Source organism: Eulemur rufifrons, chromosome 9 (assembly GCF_041146395.1).
Source record: "Eulemur rufifrons isolate Redbay chromosome 9, OSU_ERuf_1, whole genome shotgun sequence".
NCBI classification, from domain to species: domain Eukaryota; kingdom Metazoa; phylum Chordata; class Mammalia; order Primates; family Lemuridae; genus Eulemur; species Eulemur rufifrons.
In genome coordinates this window covers 39,851,896-39,867,643 of record NC_090991.1, presented here as the reverse complement: position 1 = coordinate 39,867,643, position 15,748 = coordinate 39,851,896, and the positions used below count along the sequence as shown (strand labels likewise).

At 55.9% G+C, this 15,748-nt stretch overlaps 2 protein-coding genes across 11 annotated transcripts; one reads left to right on the top strand and one right to left on the bottom strand.

The window, feature by feature from the left end:
- Positions 1-3,436: 3,436 nt before the first annotated feature.
- Positions 3,437-11,363, top strand: ATXN7L3 (ataxin 7 like 3). 7 transcript variants are annotated; one of them, XM_069482687.1, is made up of 13 exons: positions 3,437-3,996; positions 5,346-5,456; positions 5,758-5,890; positions 6,078-6,249; positions 6,436-6,533; positions 6,728-6,750; positions 7,075-7,120; positions 7,347-7,375; positions 7,676-7,744; positions 8,015-8,058; positions 8,341-8,412; positions 8,502-8,659; positions 8,749-11,363. In XM_069482687.1, the coding sequence occupies exons 2-13, from the start codon at positions 5,406-5,408 to the stop codon at positions 8,895-8,897; spliced, it is 1,044 nt and encodes a 347-aa protein (XP_069338788.1). In that variant the 5' UTR covers positions 3,437-3,996; positions 5,346-5,405; the 3' UTR covers positions 8,898-11,363. The 7 variants fall into 7 exon arrangements, with proteins under 7 accessions (XP_069338788.1, XP_069338785.1, XP_069338786.1 ...); XM_069482684.1 differs by having other exon boundaries at positions 7,290-7,375; XM_069482685.1 differs by having other exon boundaries at positions 7,054-7,120.
- A 605-nt stretch (positions 11,364-11,968) lies between these two features.
- On the bottom strand, positions 11,969-15,509 carry TMUB2 (transmembrane and ubiquitin like domain containing 2). Of its 4 annotated transcripts, XM_069482694.1 has the most exons (4): positions 14,794-15,295; positions 13,235-13,512; positions 12,946-13,123; positions 11,969-12,702 (listed from the first exon to the last, which is right to left on the bottom strand). In XM_069482694.1, the coding sequence occupies exons 1-4, from the start codon at positions 14,826-14,828 to the stop codon at positions 12,339-12,341; spliced, it is 855 nt and encodes a 284-aa protein (XP_069338795.1). In that variant the 5' UTR covers positions 14,829-15,295; the 3' UTR covers positions 11,969-12,338. The 4 variants fall into 4 exon arrangements, with proteins under 4 accessions (XP_069338795.1, XP_069338793.1, XP_069338792.1 ...); XM_069482692.1 differs by lacking the exon at positions 14,794-15,295 and adding an exon at positions 15,419-15,509 and having other exon boundaries at positions 12,946-13,512; XM_069482691.1 differs by having other exon boundaries at positions 12,946-13,512.
- Between the last annotated feature and the right edge of the window lie 239 nt (positions 15,510-15,748).

Genomic DNA, 15,748 nt, shown 5'->3' with positions numbered 1-15,748 from the left:
TCATACCTCAAGACGTAGAATAATCACCAGCTGTTTAGTCATTCAACCCAGAAACCAGGGTGTCAGCCTTGACTTCTCTCTCTCACTTCCGGGTTTAATTGATCACCTTGACCTACCCATCCCACTTTCTAAACCTCTCTCAAATCTGGCCGCCCTTCCCCACAGCTGCCACACCCATCCAATTCAAGGCCACCACCATCGCTCACCTTCTGCGAAGACCTCCTAAAACTGGCCTTCCTGCTTGCACTCTCGCCCCTACAGTCCATTCTTCATACAGCAGCCAACATTGTCTTAAAAACAAATCTGATTATTTCTGTACTTAAAATTTACCATGTCCTACTATAGCCCTACAAGGCCTGGGCCCTGCAGGCAGGCAGAGAGAACATCATCTTTCTCCCTACTCTTCCTAACCACTCACAGTGACCCAGCCAAGTGATCGCTCTTCTGGTTCCTCAAACATGCCTACCATAGCGCCTTTGCATTTGTTCTCTCTGCCCAGAACGGCTATTCCTCCAACTCTACACATACTTGGTTTTTCATTCATCAGGCCTCAGCTCAAATATCACCTCACAGAGAGGCCTTTCCCAACCACTCTCTCTAGAGAGGCCCCCTCCTACATCTATGTCTCCTTGTTTATGTATTTGTTTACTTGTTTATTGTCTCCCCAAGTAGAAGAAACCTTACCTGCCTATTCATTACTGTAATCCCAGCACCTGAAACTGCCTGGTATACATTTGACACCCAAGAAACATTTGTTGAATGAGTGAATAAGTATGGCCCACAAGGGCCTAGGGGATCTGCTGCCCTTGCCAGCCTCTCTGCCCCAACTCCAGCCACACGAGCTACCCATGTTTCAGACTTACCGCGCTCTCTTCCAGGGCCTGCACATATGGTGTTCTCTCTGCCCAGTTAATTCAGGGCTCCACTTAAAAGGTCATTTCTTCCAGAGAGCCTTCTCTGAACCCCTGACAAAAAAACGTCTCCATGCTACATTTCTTCAGCAGCCTGGATGCTTTTACACTCAGGCTGGTTCCTTTCACATGAGGCTTTACTGGGCTGTAAGCTCCCCTAGGACAAGGTCTGTGTGTCTTTCTTGCTTGTTGCTGTAACCCCAGGGCCTCACCCAGAACCAGGACCAGCTCAGGCCCTAGTGTTTATTAACTGGTGCTAACTGTGGAGACTGGGCATGTGCCCAAAGAGGTCACCACCACAGAGCAGCCCAGGCCAAGTGCCGAACGAACAGTACAGTTCAGGTGTAAAGAAGTTTGGTATGAGGATGGCCATGGGTGGGGATATGAGGAAGGATTTAGGTAAACAGGGATGAGCCAGCAGGGTTTTCTGGGCATGTGCAAATTCCTTAGGGTAGATGCACTAGGCATACTTAGGTAAGAAACAGGACAGCATCACTGGAGTGGAGAATGCCTGAAAAGGAGGTGGGAAATAAGAGGAAAGGCAGGCTGAGGCCACCCTGCAGAAGTTCCAGAAGGCCTGCCTTATTTCTTTGCTCCAGACCCAAGTTCAACCACCTTTTGAAAATCTCTATTAGCTGATCCCACAGTAACCCCAATATATCCCAAACTGAACTTGTCACCCTCCTGCATCTTCCCATGTCCTTCTCAGAGTTCCCCACCCTGGTTAAAGGTGTTTTCAGGGCCTCCCACTGCCTTTACTCCATAGAGCACAGTCAGTAACACAAACCTACTGCTTCTAAAGTATTCTCCAGACTCCACATTGGAGTGATCTAAAAATGCAAGTCTGCTCAGACGATTCCCCTTGAGGACTCCTCACTGCCTGCAAGGTTAAAGCCCACAAACTTCTCCACACCAGTATGATCTGGCCTGCTCACCTCCTGCTGCTCCACCACCCATTCCTGTTCCAGCCAGTTCCCAGTCTGATCTATACTTCCAAAGCTCACTTTCAGAGATGTCTAATGCCTTCCTGGCCTACCTTGACCTGGTTCCTCTCTCCCTACAAGAAGCCTTTCCTGACCAATTCTCTCATATCATTCGAAGCCTCCTCCTGGCCACCACCTCTTTACTCTGCATCTCTCTCTTGTTTTTATCACACTGGCAGTTATCCTACAGGTCTGTCTACCTTACAAGACTGTAACCTTCTTGAAGAGGTCTTATTTCATCTTTGTATGCCAGCACCTGGAGCACCGTAAGAATAACAGCTAAAATTTACCAAGCACTTACACAGAGCGAAGAGTTTCACATGCACTGACTTGTTTATCATCACAGCCACCTAATGAGATAGGCACTATCATTACACCCACCGACAAGGGAAGAAACTGAGGCACAGGGAGTTCATTTGCCAAGTCCACCGATTGAAATTCAGATCTGACTCCTGGTCTTAACTACTTCAGAAAATTGCCTCAATACATTTCTCAAGAGAAACCAGTGAAAATAAATAAATTAATAAATGCTGAAAACTAAAGAGCCAATGATGGTCCCAAAGTATGTGATTTCAGACTATCCTCCTCCATTCATTCTTATCTCCTGAGGGGAGAAAGCTGTCACACTACCGTTCCAGGACACCAGACAGAGTAAACGAGATGGAAGCGCCAGTCTAGGCATCTACTATGGCTGGGAAAAGGCCTTTTCCTCCCGAAGGTAAAAGGGGACTGAGAGCGTGTGGATATAGGTACACTCAGGGGAGCGGCACTGACTCGGGGGAAGGGTCTGGGCAGTGCCAAGCAGGCTGCCTGAGAGGTAGGGGGTCCAGCGTGGGTTCCGGAAGCAGGAAAGGCGAGCAGGTGTGGGATCTAAATTAGGATGAGGGCGGGGAGGGTGCTCGCTCAGAAGGGCGCAGCCGGGCCTCCGCCTTCAGCAGTGGACCCTCAACTCGGGCGCTTGTTGGTTCGCAGGCCTGGAGTGGGCTGAGACCCGCCCAGAAACCGGGAGAACGGAGGCGCGGACGAGCCCCTTTGGTTCCACGGGTTTTCCGCCCTGAGGTCTTAACTGCGCCCCACTTCAAGTCTGGCCTCTTCACAGAAGTGGTTGCACGCCTCGGGGTAAAAGGGGGAGCGGAGGGAGGAGGGAAGACCAGGGAGCCCCGAGGGAAGGGCGGGGGAGCCTGGGCCGGAAGGCGTCCCAGGCTGGGCTGGGAGCCGGCGCTCTCTTTCGACGCCACCCGCTGCCCCCGCCCCCGAGCCGGCCGGGACGGAACAGCGTCTCCGCCCCCAGCGCACCGCGCACCTCACCTTGAACGCCGCTCCACCCACTCCCATCCTATTGGGCTTCCCGGGCCGAGACGACGCGGCGATTGGCCGGAGTGGTACTGAAGGCCCCGCCCATCTCTCCGCCCCCGTCCCCGTCCGCCGGTACTTTGGACGGCGGCGTGGCGCCCCTCCTCCCCTCCCGGTCCCCGCCCCCTGGAGCAAATGCTGCCGAGCTGCGGCCGCGGGGCAGATGCACGCGCTCGGGCCCTTCTAGCAGGCGCGAGCAGTCGCTGGGCGCGCGAAAGCGAAAGAAGGAAGAGGAAGGGAGGGCGAGGGCGGGGTGTTGAGGAGGGGCGGGAGGAGGAAGAGGAGGAGGTTGGAGCGCGCTCGCGCTTGGCCCCGCGCCCGCGCGGAGGGAGGGGGAGAGGGGCGCGCGCGCGCACGTTCGCGTTCTCGCTCGCTCCATCCATCCATCCTCCGGTCGCGGCACGCGCGCGCGCTCCGGGCTCGCGCCGCACCCCCCGCCCGGGAGAGGCGGGCTGGAGTGGGGGGCGGGGGGAGGGGCGCGCGGACGGCGCGCGGACTGCGCGCGGGCGGGGTGAGGTGAGGAGGAGGAGGCGGCGACGGGACGAGAAGGGAGGGGAAGGGGCCATGGCCGCCCGGTGAGGCGGCGAGGCGGGGGGGTGGCCCGACCCCCCGGCCCCGGGCCCTGGGCCCCGGGGAGAGGCGAGGACGGACCGACGGACATGGGGCTCCGGAGCAGCCGCCGCCGCCGCCGCCGCCGGAGGACGCGGCCCTAAGAGGCCGCCGGGCCCCGGCGCGGCCCCCCGGGCGGGGTGAGTACGGGACGGAGACGGGGACGGGGGAGGGGCCTGCGGGGGGCGGGGGGCGGGGCCCGAGGCGGGGCTTGGGCCCCCTCCCCCCAGGTCTGGGTCAGCGCCCCTTCCCCTCCCCCCGAACCGACGCGGAAACGCCCGGCTTCCCCCAGCTTCCCGGCCCGGCCGGGGCCCCCTGCTCTCCCCCGTCTGGGTCCCCCTTGGGCGGGGCAGGGCCGGCCGGGGAGGGGGCGCGGGGCCTTTGTTAGGGAGCCAGGCCCCAGCCCCCGGGACAATAGAGACACCCTCCCGGACTCCTCTCCCCGGCCGGCCGGGGCTGTTGGCGGGCGAGGAAGGAGAGGGGCCGGGACGCGTCCCACTCTGCCCACTCTCTGGGGGTCGGTCTGTCCCGGACCGGCGCCGGCCTCCGGCGGCTTGGCTCTCCTCCCCCCAGTCGGTATGATGCAGCAGCAGTGCCGCAGGGACGGGGGAAGAGCCGAGGCCCGGCCTCCTACCCTTCCCAGTGCCCCTGGCTCATTTGTCAGTCCCCACCCCACTCTAGGCCGGCAGCTCCTTAAACTCGTACCCATCGTTCAGAGGGGCCCTGGGCTGTGGGTGCTGTTTCTGAATCCTTTGGTGGGGGTTCCTGTACTTTGGGGCTCTTGGAGAGACTTCCGGGCTGGTCCTGAGGGAGGGAGGGTGGTTATCTAAAGGAAGAACAGGTAAGAGAAGTGCCCACTCCTGGCATGCCATCCCACCGGGCTGTGTCCCCCTCTTGCTCATGGTGGCTAGAAATGTCCCTTAGCTCTAGGCTTCTGTGGGCTCTGCTCCCCTCGTGGAGTGGCAGGCTTGTTTCAAAGGAAGGCAGACTAGGGTGAAGGTTGTAGGGTCCTAGGGCCATTCCTACTTCTGGTAGCAGTACCCCCCCAAGTGGACATCCTGGCTGAAAGCAGAGGTGACTCTGAGGAGAGCCTTTAGGGAAGGGGGGGTGTATTTAGGAGTCTGTGCAGTTCTTTGCCACACCCTGTGGGTTTGCTTTGAGGCCTTAGAGTTCCTTCTCCTCCCCCTGCTGCATTGCACCATGGGTATCAAAGAGGGGTTTGAGTTTTAGGGACCTGGGGTGAGCTGCTGCCTCCTATAGACCCAGACTCTGATTGGCAGTAGAGTCCAGGGCCTGAGCTCAGGCCTGGGAAAGACTAGGCCACCTTTAGGTTTCAGGCCCTGAAGGACCATCCAGACTTAGTGAGCCTGGGCCTTGGGGAGGGAGATACCCTGATGCCAGGATATCTGGGCAGCGAGGTGGGGAGGGGAGGGGGCAGTCTTTAGAGGTGCCTTGGACTCACACCAACACCCCCCCACAATGTGTGCAGCCGAGTTGCCGCCCGCTGTGCTATGAGCAGTCAGAGCGCCGTCTCCACAAGAGTTTACAAATGAAAATGGAGGAAATGTCTTTGTCTGGCCTGGATAACAGCAAACTAGAGGTGAGGGCTCCCCCACGTGTGCCTCTAGTTCTTTCTCTTGATGTCTCTACGTCGCTATATCTGGCATCCACACCAAGGAGGAATTTGGGTAATCAGCCTTGTTCCTTAAAGGGAATAGCCAGCTGAAAAGGCCCATGGATCCGGGAAGAAGAAAGAACACAAAGTCAAGATGGGGAAAATGGCAAAGAAAGCATGATTTTTTGGCTGGGGCCAGTTGGCAGGAGATTTAGTTGGTGAGAATTGCTATCAGTCCAGGGGGCTGTGACTCTTGTGACCATGGATGTTCTCCCCTGGGGCCCAGGCCATCGCTCAGGAGATATACGCGGACCTGGTCGAGGATTCTTGTTTGGGATTCTGCTTTGAGGTACACCGGGCTGTCAAGTGTGGCTACTTCTTCCTGGACGACACGGACCCTGATAGCATGAAGGATTTTGGTGAGCCTCAGGGAGAAGGACAGCAGTCTAACCCTGCCCTGGGAGTGCTTCACGTTTCCTTCTCCGGAAACCACTAGATATAGATCCTGGAGCTCCTGTGAGCCTGGGCAGGGGGGTTGAAGAAGCCACGGGAACAAGAGAGGAGGGTCCCTGCCTGCCCTGATCGCCACGCCTCTCCTGTCCCCAGAGATCGTGGACCAGCCGGGGTTGGACATCTTTGGACAGGTTTTCAACCAGTGGAAGAGCAAGGAGTGTGTTTGCCCCAATTGCAGCCGCAGCATTGCCGCCTCCCGCTTTGCTCCTCATCTGGAGAAGTGCCTGGGAATGGGTCGGAACAGCAGCCGAATCGCCAACCGCCGGTGAGGGCCTTTCCCCCTGCTGGAACCAGAGCTGCTCATCTTCTGCAGCCTGTGCCGTGGTGTAGTCCCCTAGGGGCGTCTGTAGGGGACAGAGGGTTGTGCTTGTTCCCAGATGCTCCATATACCTTGAAGTTGGGGGTGGAGAGGGTGGCAGCTTTGACCCTTTTTCTTCCCTACTCTTGGCAGGATTGCCAACAGCAACAATATGAACAAGTCTGAGAGTGACCAAGAGGACAACGATGACATCAATGACAACGATTGGTCCTATGGCTCAGAGAAGAAAGGTGTTTGGGGATCTTGGGGAAACTGGAGGATGTTGGGATGAGGTGGGCAAGCAGGAATAGGGTATACAGTGGTCACAAGCTGTTGCCTTGACCAATGGGGGGAAGGTATAGTTGTGTACTTTTCTTTAGATGTCCTTACTCCTTACTTTGGGAACTTAAAGTAACCCTGCTCTTTATTCTTTTGTTCCCCACAGCCAAGAAGAGAAAATCAGACAAGGTGAGAGCCGGGCAAGCATGGGGGAAATTTGGGCAAAGGACAGATACCCTCCCTTTTGGGGAGGGAGTCCTCGGGTGTCTTGACTCAAGTCTGAGGTCATTGGGGGCCTCTCTGGGTTTTGGGATGAGGGTGTGTGTGGTGGGCAGGGGGGCAGCAGAGGCCTTGGGGGAGTGGGGAAGGGAATATGGGTAGACAGGCCTCTTACTGGGGAAGAAGAGCAGGAATTTGAGGATGTTTCTTTGTCAAATCTTTTTTCCTTCCTTGGGTTCTCGGCTCCCCCTTATCGTTACCCTTTCCCCAAAGCTATGGTATCTCCCATTCCAGAACCCCAATTCCCCTCGAAGATCCAAGTCTTTAAAACACAAAAATGGTAAGTGGAGCTGGAACAATGGGAGTGCTTCTAGCTGTGTCTTCTGGGACTCATTGTGTGGGAGGTGGGGGGCAAGGGGGTGGAGGGTGGGGGCCTGGCGGGGGTAGGGGTGTTGAGGGAGGGCTTGTGATCCTTCTGTCACCCCCACTTCCTCTCTGGTTATTTTCAGGGTTCTCTGTCTGTACCTCTGCATCAAACACCCTTCCCCTTCTTTTTTCTTCTTCAGGGGAACTTAGCAATTCGGATCCTTTTAAGGTGAGTATAGGTTGCCCCTGTTACGTTCCCTTTCATTGTCGGTGTTGTGAGTTTGTTGGGATTTGGACAAGTGGGGATCAGAACGCTGACAGCCAGAAGCACTAGATGAGCTATTTGGGTCTTGTTTATGTTCTTTCTGGGTCCCACCCCCTCACCACGTGCAGGTGGGATGAAAGGAATCACTTGGAAAACTGTTGGGTCGTCCTAAAGCCCCTCACTTAGAAAGGCACGAGAGGGATTGATTCTCCACCACTCCTTGCATCTGCCTTTCTCTAACCTGTACCTCTGGTTCTCCCACAGTATAACAACTCAACTGGGATCAGCTATGAGACCCTGGGGCCAGAGGAGCTGCGTAGCCTGCTCACCACGGTGAGGGACCAGGGAAGGGGAGGCCTCTGGGAGTGGCCTGAAGCCATAGGCAGTGGTCAAGGCTCTGGAGGACGCTGGTGACATAGCAGTTAGGGTCGTATAGTTTTCTTTCCAGAATTAGGTTTCCTGGCCCATAGTGGCCTGGGACTGTCTGCTCTGACCTTCAGGCCATTTCTGCTTGCTCAGTCTAGCATTTGTACAGAAGGGAACATCTAGTGTTTAGAGTAGGTTCCCCTCCATCCATCCTTTCAGCTTATATTCCTCTTCCAGCAATGTGGGGTGATTTCTGAACACACCAAGAAGATGTGCACAAGGTGAGCACAGAACCTAGAAAGGGGGCCAGGGGGCCCTCCTGCACACTCACCCTGGGCACGGTCGGTAGTACCCCCGGACTTGAGCAGTGGGGCTCCTGCTGTTCCCCTCCCTCCTCCAGTGGCCAGGCCTTAGGCCACAGTATGGGAGTCTTCCATTCATCCCTTCCCTGTCTTTGCCCATCCCTCCCGCCCACCTCGGCTGAGGGGAGGGCCTTTACCTTTACCTGAGTTCGGCAGATCCTTCCCTGCCTTGTCAGGATCTGACAGTTCTCTCCCCACCAGGTCCCTGCGCTGCCCCCAGCACACAGATGAGCAGAGGCGAACCGTGCGGATTTATTTCCTCGGGCCCTCAGCGTGAGTGACCCTACGGGATGGGTGGTGGGTTGTGGCAGGTTAGGGTGATGATTGGTATCCCTAAAGGCCTTTGGCTCCTCCCCTTCCAGCGTTCTTCCGGAGGTTGAGAGCTCCCTGGATAATGACAGCTTTGACATGACTGACAGCCAGGCCCTGATCAGCCGGCTTCAGTGGGACGGCTCTTCCGATCTCTCACCCTCTGATTCAGGCTCCTCCAAGACAAGTGAAAATCAGGGATGGGGTCTAGGTATGTGACACTGTTGGGGCCCCTGGGCACAGGGCACCACCTCTCTTGCCACAACCCTGCTCTCATCCTTCCTGCGTCTGCCTCTGCAGGTACCAACAGCTCCGAATCACGGAAAACCAAGAAAAAGAAATCCCATCTGAGCCTGGTAGGGACTGCTTCCGGCCTGGGCTCCAACAAGAAGAAGAAGCCAAAGCCACCGGCACCCCCAACGCCCAGCATCTATGATGACATCAACTGACTTGGGTGCAAGGGATAGCCTTTGGCTGAGCAGAGCCCTCTCTCCCGACCCCCACCCAGGTGGCATAACCTGGCAAATGGACGGCTGCTGGGGGTTTGGGCTTGGGAAGCTTGGTGGGCCAGGCAGGCAGAGGATCCAATTATGCACCCCTGGGGGGTGTCAGGGTCCTCTGCAATGGAGCACGACCCCTCGGCGTGCAGGACTCAGACCTGGACATATTATGCCTTGGACATAAGTTTGGTGGGGAGGCGGTTTTCCTATTTATTCTGTGAGTTACTGGATGTCCAGCTAGGCCAGGGGCCTGACCTGGGCACTGTGCCAGGGCACTGCCTGCCCCCCACCCCAGGAACTGGACTAAGCCCTGCCGAGGGGCACTGTGGCTACCCCGGGAGGCTGTGGGTCGGAAGCTGAGCCTGGAGGGGGCTTCCTCCGGCTGCCCTCAGCAATGTGAATGGGTCCGGTGCTTGGAGCCAAGGGGCAGGGCTGGGCATGTCCTGTCTGTGTGCAGAATCCTATCAAATGCCCCCAGTCCCAGGGGTAGGCAGGCACAGCGTGCTGTCTGCTGAGGTAGGCGTCCAGAACTGCCGCCACCTTCCCTGCCCCTCACAGGGGCAGCCCTTTCCCCTCAGTCCCCATGGGCCTCCTTGGCAGCAGGAGCTGTCCTTTTGTTGTTGGGTGCCAGGAAAGGGCCTCCAGCCTCTACAGCTTCAAGGAATGGGAAAGGGGAGGGTAGGAAGAGGGAGCTATGTATCAAAATGACTCCCCCCTGCCTTTCCTCCCTGACCCAGGGCTGGTGAGGAGTGGGGCCCCAAGGTGAGAGGGAACGGTGCTGCTTTATTTGAAATGTTTTCTTACCTCATTCCCTGCCCCAGGAAGGGGCCCAGCCTCACCCTCCTGGGGTGGCCCCATGTTCCTCCTGCCCACCCTGCCCCACTGCCCTACTGGGGCGGCCCAAGTTCCCAGCTGCTGCTTGCCACCCCTTTCACCTCGACCAGCTTCTGTTCCTCTCAATGCTCCTGCCTCCAAAGCCTGCCCTGTTTCCCCTTCCTTAGCCGCTTTTAAGTTATTTATTCTGTACTTGTGGTTTGGGGCTCTGAGGAAAATCCTAATCTTGTGCCTCTCCCCCTTTGTTAGGAGTAGGGTGGGAAGAGAAGGTGGTCTCTGCTCTTGAGTTGTCAGTGGAGGGGGGGGTGTCATTGCCCCTCTATGGGACTGTCATGCCAGTGTGCCCACCTGCCTGGTCTGTATCCTGGAGAGATGTACCGTCCCCCTCTGTGCAGGCACCATCACTTCCAGGAGCAGAGCTGGAGGACGGCAGTTGGGGCTGGAAGCAGAGCTGACTGACACAGGGGTGGAGTCGACCCTGAGCCAAATTCTCTGGCCCTTGCTGGACACGTCCCCTGCCCTCCTCACAGGAGGAGCCATCCCACTTTTGGGTAGCTAGTACCCAGGACTGGTTGGACTGATTTGGGTTAGGGACCCTAGAGGGCTAAGGGAACAGAGATTAGGGCCCTGTCTGGAACCCCACTCTCCCCCTGGGGTTGTTCTCATTGTGGCTGATGCCTGGTTACAAATTGGTTTTTAACCCACGAATTGTGATTATTTTTTAAAAAGCCAAACAAATTTTGGCAGGAGTTGGAATAAATCCTGGGGCTTGGGCTCCTCTGTTCTTGGCCCTCCATAGCCTTCTCCCTCCAAGGGGAAGCCAGAGGGGAAGGAGGATCTCAGCAAGCCTCCAGCCTGCTTCCAAAGGGAGTCTTGGGAGTAGGTTGAAGGTGAAGGGAGGAAGGCTGTGGGCCACTCTCCCTTCTGAGAGGCAGCTGCAGCTCAGGCCCTAATACACCCTTTCCCCTCTGGCCTCTCCCTTTCCCCCTTCTGGTTGGAGGAGGGAGAAGTGGGAAGTAGTCTGGGAACTGGTTTGTCCACATAAACTTCCCCGTTGTTCCTTGGCCCGCCCTCAGGGCAGAGCCCCCTGCCCAGGCTGGGTAAGAGACGGGCTTGGTCCAGCAGGGACCCTGAGGGAACAAACCCCTTTCCTTCTGGGGAGAGAGAGTGCCCCTCTACCATGTAGTTGAACAGGGGCTAGGAGCTCCCCACTCCCCTCCCTCTAACAGCAGGCTGTGTGGGTTTCAATTCCCATCCTTTCCACCCCGGCTAGGTGTCGTCCACCCTGTATCCTATCATATGTCTGAGTGTGTGTGGGGGGGTTCTGTACTAATTTCCATGGCCGGTGGCTTTTCCTTCCATGCATCACTCCCCCCCGCATGCCCAGGGGCCACCCGCCTGGCATTACCGCATGCTGGGGTCATTGGGGGAGGGGGGTGGGGCTCACGCTGTCCTGTGGTCTTGAGATTTTTATTTTTGCATATGTAATCCATCCTGTACAGGTAGCTAACTTTGTAAACGCTGTGTATTCCCTCTGCCCCCATGGCTGCTGGTGTAAATAAACTGCATCTCCCGTTGGTAGCCCAGCCTACCCACCCTCATTGCCATGTTGCTGGGGGCAGAGCAAAGCCATTCTCTTACTGTCACAGAAGGAGGCTCCACAGCCACGAAATGGAACTTTATTCAGTCACAGACACTGACCCTCCGACCAGAGCCCCAAAGGCAAAAGCCTAGGGCCCAGTGATCCATACTCGGAGCTCGTCCTTGGAGCTGGGCAGGGTAGGACACTGGCCAAGGGCCAGTGCTGTCTTTCACTTACAGCCGTCGGCCTGGGGTAGTAGCAGCTGTGGCCTGGCTGCTCCCAATGCTGGGGGCTTGGCTTTCTGCCCCAATCCCCTTCCTGACTGAGCTCTATAAAGGACTATTAAAAAAAATAATAATGCAAGCAAAGTGCATTGAAAGAAAGGAGAACACTGGAAAATATCTAGAATATGGAAAACACCCTATTCCTGCTACAGGGGTAGAGGGGGAAGGTGGGGGTGGCTAGGTGCCTATAGGGAAAGCTGGTACAATCTTCATTCCTGCCTGTGTGATTTCAGTCTCAAAAGATTGATATTTGGCTGAGGAAATGAAGGATATTCCAGGTTCCCTACAGAGGTGTGCTGGGGCCATGCTGAGCTGCCCTGGCAGGCAGCCCTGGGTGCTAGGGGACAGGCATGCAGGAAAAGGGGAAGAGCTAGGGCCACAGTTGGGAGGGAATCCTCAGAGCCCAGGCTCCCCACTGAGTTTGGCCATCAGCTCTGAACTCCTTCAGGACCCTAATAGTGAAGGAAGATGACATCCTCATTTCTACCTGAGTTGTGCTTGCACAGAGGGGATGTCTGTACTCCCATGGAGAATGGGAGGCTCCATACCTGCCTCCTGTATCCTATGGAAGAGATACCCACCACGTCCTTTCCACCCCCCCCTCCCAGGCCCTTGGGCCCAGCTCTGGCCAGGAAAGGTGGGGAGGCCATAAAGGAGGAAGACCATGCCTTTCATTTTCTCCCTCTGTCCTTATCGTCCATACATCCCAAATACTAGGAAGCTGAAGAAGACGGTGACCCCCACCAGGGAGACAGTAGCAGGTGCTGTGAAGAACTGGCGGTAATTGATTCGGAAGTACCAGACCACACCCAACAGCACCACAAACACGGGCACCATGAGGCTGCCCACATTGATGCCGAGGCTGGGTGGCTCAGTGGCTGAGGGGGCCAGAGAGGCTGAGGGCCCTGGAACAGCTGACCCTGGGGGTGAGCGGTGGCAATGAATCACACAGTTGTCAGTAATGTTCAGAGAACGCAGTGTGCGGGCTGGGTCCTGCAGCAGGCGGCCCTGGTAGATCAGTTTCATCTGGCTCTCTTGTCCAGGGAAGTATTTGCTGTAAGGATGAAAGAGATGGAAGACAGAGGGTGAGGAAAAAGAAGACAAACAGGCCTGGACCGACAAAGCAGGGCAGCAGGGAAAAACTAAAGGGTGGCCTAAGAAAGTATCCCACCCACCCTTAGTAGAGGCTGCACCTTACACTTCCCTGCTGTTCCCACATCTGTACCAGAATCCTCAGAGGCGCCCAAGGGCTGGGGGCATGGGGTACAAGCAGCCTCCCATTTTCCAGCTCACTCACCTCTTCAGGGTACCCACAGTATCCTCTGGCCTGGCCACAGCCAGCTCCTCGGTGTCATTGAGGAATTTGAGCCGCACGTTGATGAGGCCAGGGCTGGGAGGGAGGCAGGTGCTATCCTCAGATCTCAGGGGTGCCTCTGGACTGCCACTGTCTGCACCCGCTTGTCTTTTGGGCAGGCCTTGGATGTCAAGGAGATGCTCAAGGCTGGGCTCAACACCACCCCCAGCTCCAGGTTCCCCTGTGGAGTCTCCCCCACCTTCTCCAGCCTCTTCAGCCTTCTCATCGTTACCCTCTGATGGGTGGGGGAGTTCAGTTGGCTCTGGGGTGCCTTGGCCTGCCACCAGGTGGTCCACATGCCCCAAGTGGAGGACAGACGTGTCGCCTGCTGACACAATAGTGCCCAGGAGTTGGTTGCTACCGCTGTCTGCTACGTAGGTAGAGAGCCAAGCTAGGACCAAGGCTAGAATCAGCACCACCACACCTGCCACCACCATCACCTCATTACCCACACCCTCAATGAGGGTGACATCAGAGAGCTCCATGGCCTGGCTGCTGACTGGGTCCACGCTGCAGGAACAAAGGGGATAGCATCAGCAGAGCCTGAGGGCTGCAACCAGGTTTCTAGTCTGTTTAGGTTCTAACTGACCCAGGCCTGAAAGAAAATGGAATTCAGTGTCCCGTAGAAGGGGGGACGAACCTTCCTAACTTTGGACTCCCAGCCTAAAGCTAAAGGCTTACCCTTTGCTTCAAGCGTGAAACCCTAGCTTTCAGGTTCCACACTCTTTCCTCTCTTATACTCCAAGCCCCCAACAATCAAGAATCATCAAGAAAACCTCACAGCCTTGCTGCTGTTGCTGCTGATCACTGCTTTTTTGGTAGATGGGGAAAACTTTTGGCTTTTTGAGCCCTGAGTTTCTCTAGGATTTCTATCATTTGGTCAAGCAGATATGGCCCCTGAGCAGCCTCCAAAGTGGCTTCAGAGAGACCAAAAGGCTGGAATATTTTATTCTGGGGCCCCTATAGAGGCACTGTGCAGCCACCCTGGCCAGATTGTCTCATTTGAGCCTATTTCATTCCTGGTCACAGATCCAGGCCCAGATGTCGAGAGCCAAAGAAAATTAACCTATCGACAAAAGCAGAGTCAGATCACATCAAAGGGACAACTCTGTAAGGGCCAACAGCAGCAGACATTATATCTGCCTCCTCCGAAACCCTTCTGGCAAGCCCTGGAGAGCCATGTGGGGCAGACACCAGAAACAGCACCCTCCCGGGTCACCATGGGCTCATGACTGCAAAAACCCTCCCCAAGTGGAAGGGATTTGGAAAAGATTCCACACCATCTCTCACAATCCATATCTGAGTTTCTTTTCTTTTACTATGAAGTTCTCCCTCTGCAGTTTCTTTGAAAGGCAGGAAGGATCTGTGTTTGCTCCTTGGAGTACCTACTCTTCCCCTTGGAGAATCTGCTGCTTTCACACCTGTCTCCGGGCAAATCCAGTCTGGTGATTATCATCATCACGCTATTCTCACAGCACCTATAAAACTTCATTATACTTATCTACCTGTCCATCTCTCTATTAGACTCCTGGCAGACAAGGATCACATGTATTTCTCTTTGTACCGCAGTCCCCAGCATAATCCCAGGTACTGGCTCAAAGAATATTTGGGGAACATATCAACATCTGAATAGTTTCCACAGCCTTATTTAATAAACCGTCTCTGGAGTCAAAAAACAACAACAACAACTAATTATCATCTCAGTATTGCCTCTTACTAGCTATGTAACCTCGGACATTTTCACAGCTTCAGCTTTCTCATCAGTAAAATGGGGTTAAAAATCGTACCTACCTCATGAGGTTGTTTTGAAGATGACGTGAAATCATCGAAGCGAAATACTTAGCACAGTGCCTGGCACATTACAATTATTCAATAAACAAATGGTAGCAATTATTTATCTCTCCCACAACTAACCACTGATGGTATGATGGTTAATGTCATCAACGGTGATTTACAGAAAAGGAAACCGTGGCAAAGAAAGACGAAAACGACTGCCAGAGACACAGGGAACGCTCGTGGGAAGGGGTAGAGCAGGACCCCAAGTCTCCCGCCTCAAAGGCCTTCGCTCTCTCCTCAGCCTGTGAGCTCCCCTAACCACGGTGAGGAGGGGTCCCCGACCCTGTTTTTTCTGAGGCGAAGGTTCCGCGTTTGGACGCTCCTATTCCCGTGGCGTTGGAGTGGGGTCATGAGCCCACCCGAACCGAACAGCTGCGGGTCCCGGCCGCCGTGCCTAAGCCCAGCTCTTCCAGCCCGTGAGGGGTAGGGTCAGGTGAGGGGGGTCACAAACCGTCCACACCCCTCAAACTTCGGGGCGGGGCTGGGGAACTGGGGGCGGGGCTTTGGGACGCAGGGAGTCATGGGAAATTAAAGGGGGGTTGTACCAATACCGTGCCTGGATGGGGAAGGAAGTCCTCACCTGGAAAGGCCAGACTAAATGTTTTGACTTCGCCAGGATGGCCCCTGGTCTCTTCTTTCCGTAGGGGCCGGGGGAGGGGCTGGAAATCCCCAATTCTATCCAAGGTCCTGTCTCTTCCGGCTTTTCCCGGAAGCTGTTAGAACCAGGGACAGGAAGTCCCGCCTCCGCGCCCTGCACTGATGACGCAAAGCTACGAAAGGCGGCTTGACGTAAACGTATTCTTTAAATAAAAGGGACAGGTTTCTCAGCGGAAGGAGAGGCGGAGTCATTGTTGGCGGGATCCTGGGCCTCCCGGAGCGGGGCCACGCCTGGTAGGTGGGGCCTTAGGCA

Bases quoted from the DNA above. Each gene is read 5' to 3' on its own strand.
- ATXN7L3 (XM_069482684.1), top strand. From the start codon at position 5,406: ATGAAAATGGAGGAAATGTCTTTGTCTGGCCTGGATAACAGCAAACTA. The intron at 6,534-6,727 runs GTGTTTGGGGAT...TGTTCCCCACAG, and splicing joins CTATGGCTCAGAGAAGAAAG to CCAAGAAGAGAAAATCAGAC. The intron at 7,121-7,289 runs GTAAGTGGAGCT...GGTTATTTTCAG, and splicing joins GTCTTTAAAACACAAAAATG to GGTTCTCTGTCTGTACCTCT.
- TMUB2 (XM_069482691.1), bottom strand. From the start codon at position 14,828: ATGATTTCACGTCATCTTCAAAACAACCTCATGAG. The intron at 13,513-14,793 runs GTAGGTACGATT...TTGTTCCTGCAG, and splicing joins CTTCAAAACAACCTCATGAG to CGTGGACCCAGTCAGCAGCC. The intron at 12,703-12,945 runs GTGAGTGAGCTG...TCATCCTTACAG, and splicing joins ACTGTGGGTACCCTGAAGAG to CAAATACTTCCCTGGACAAG.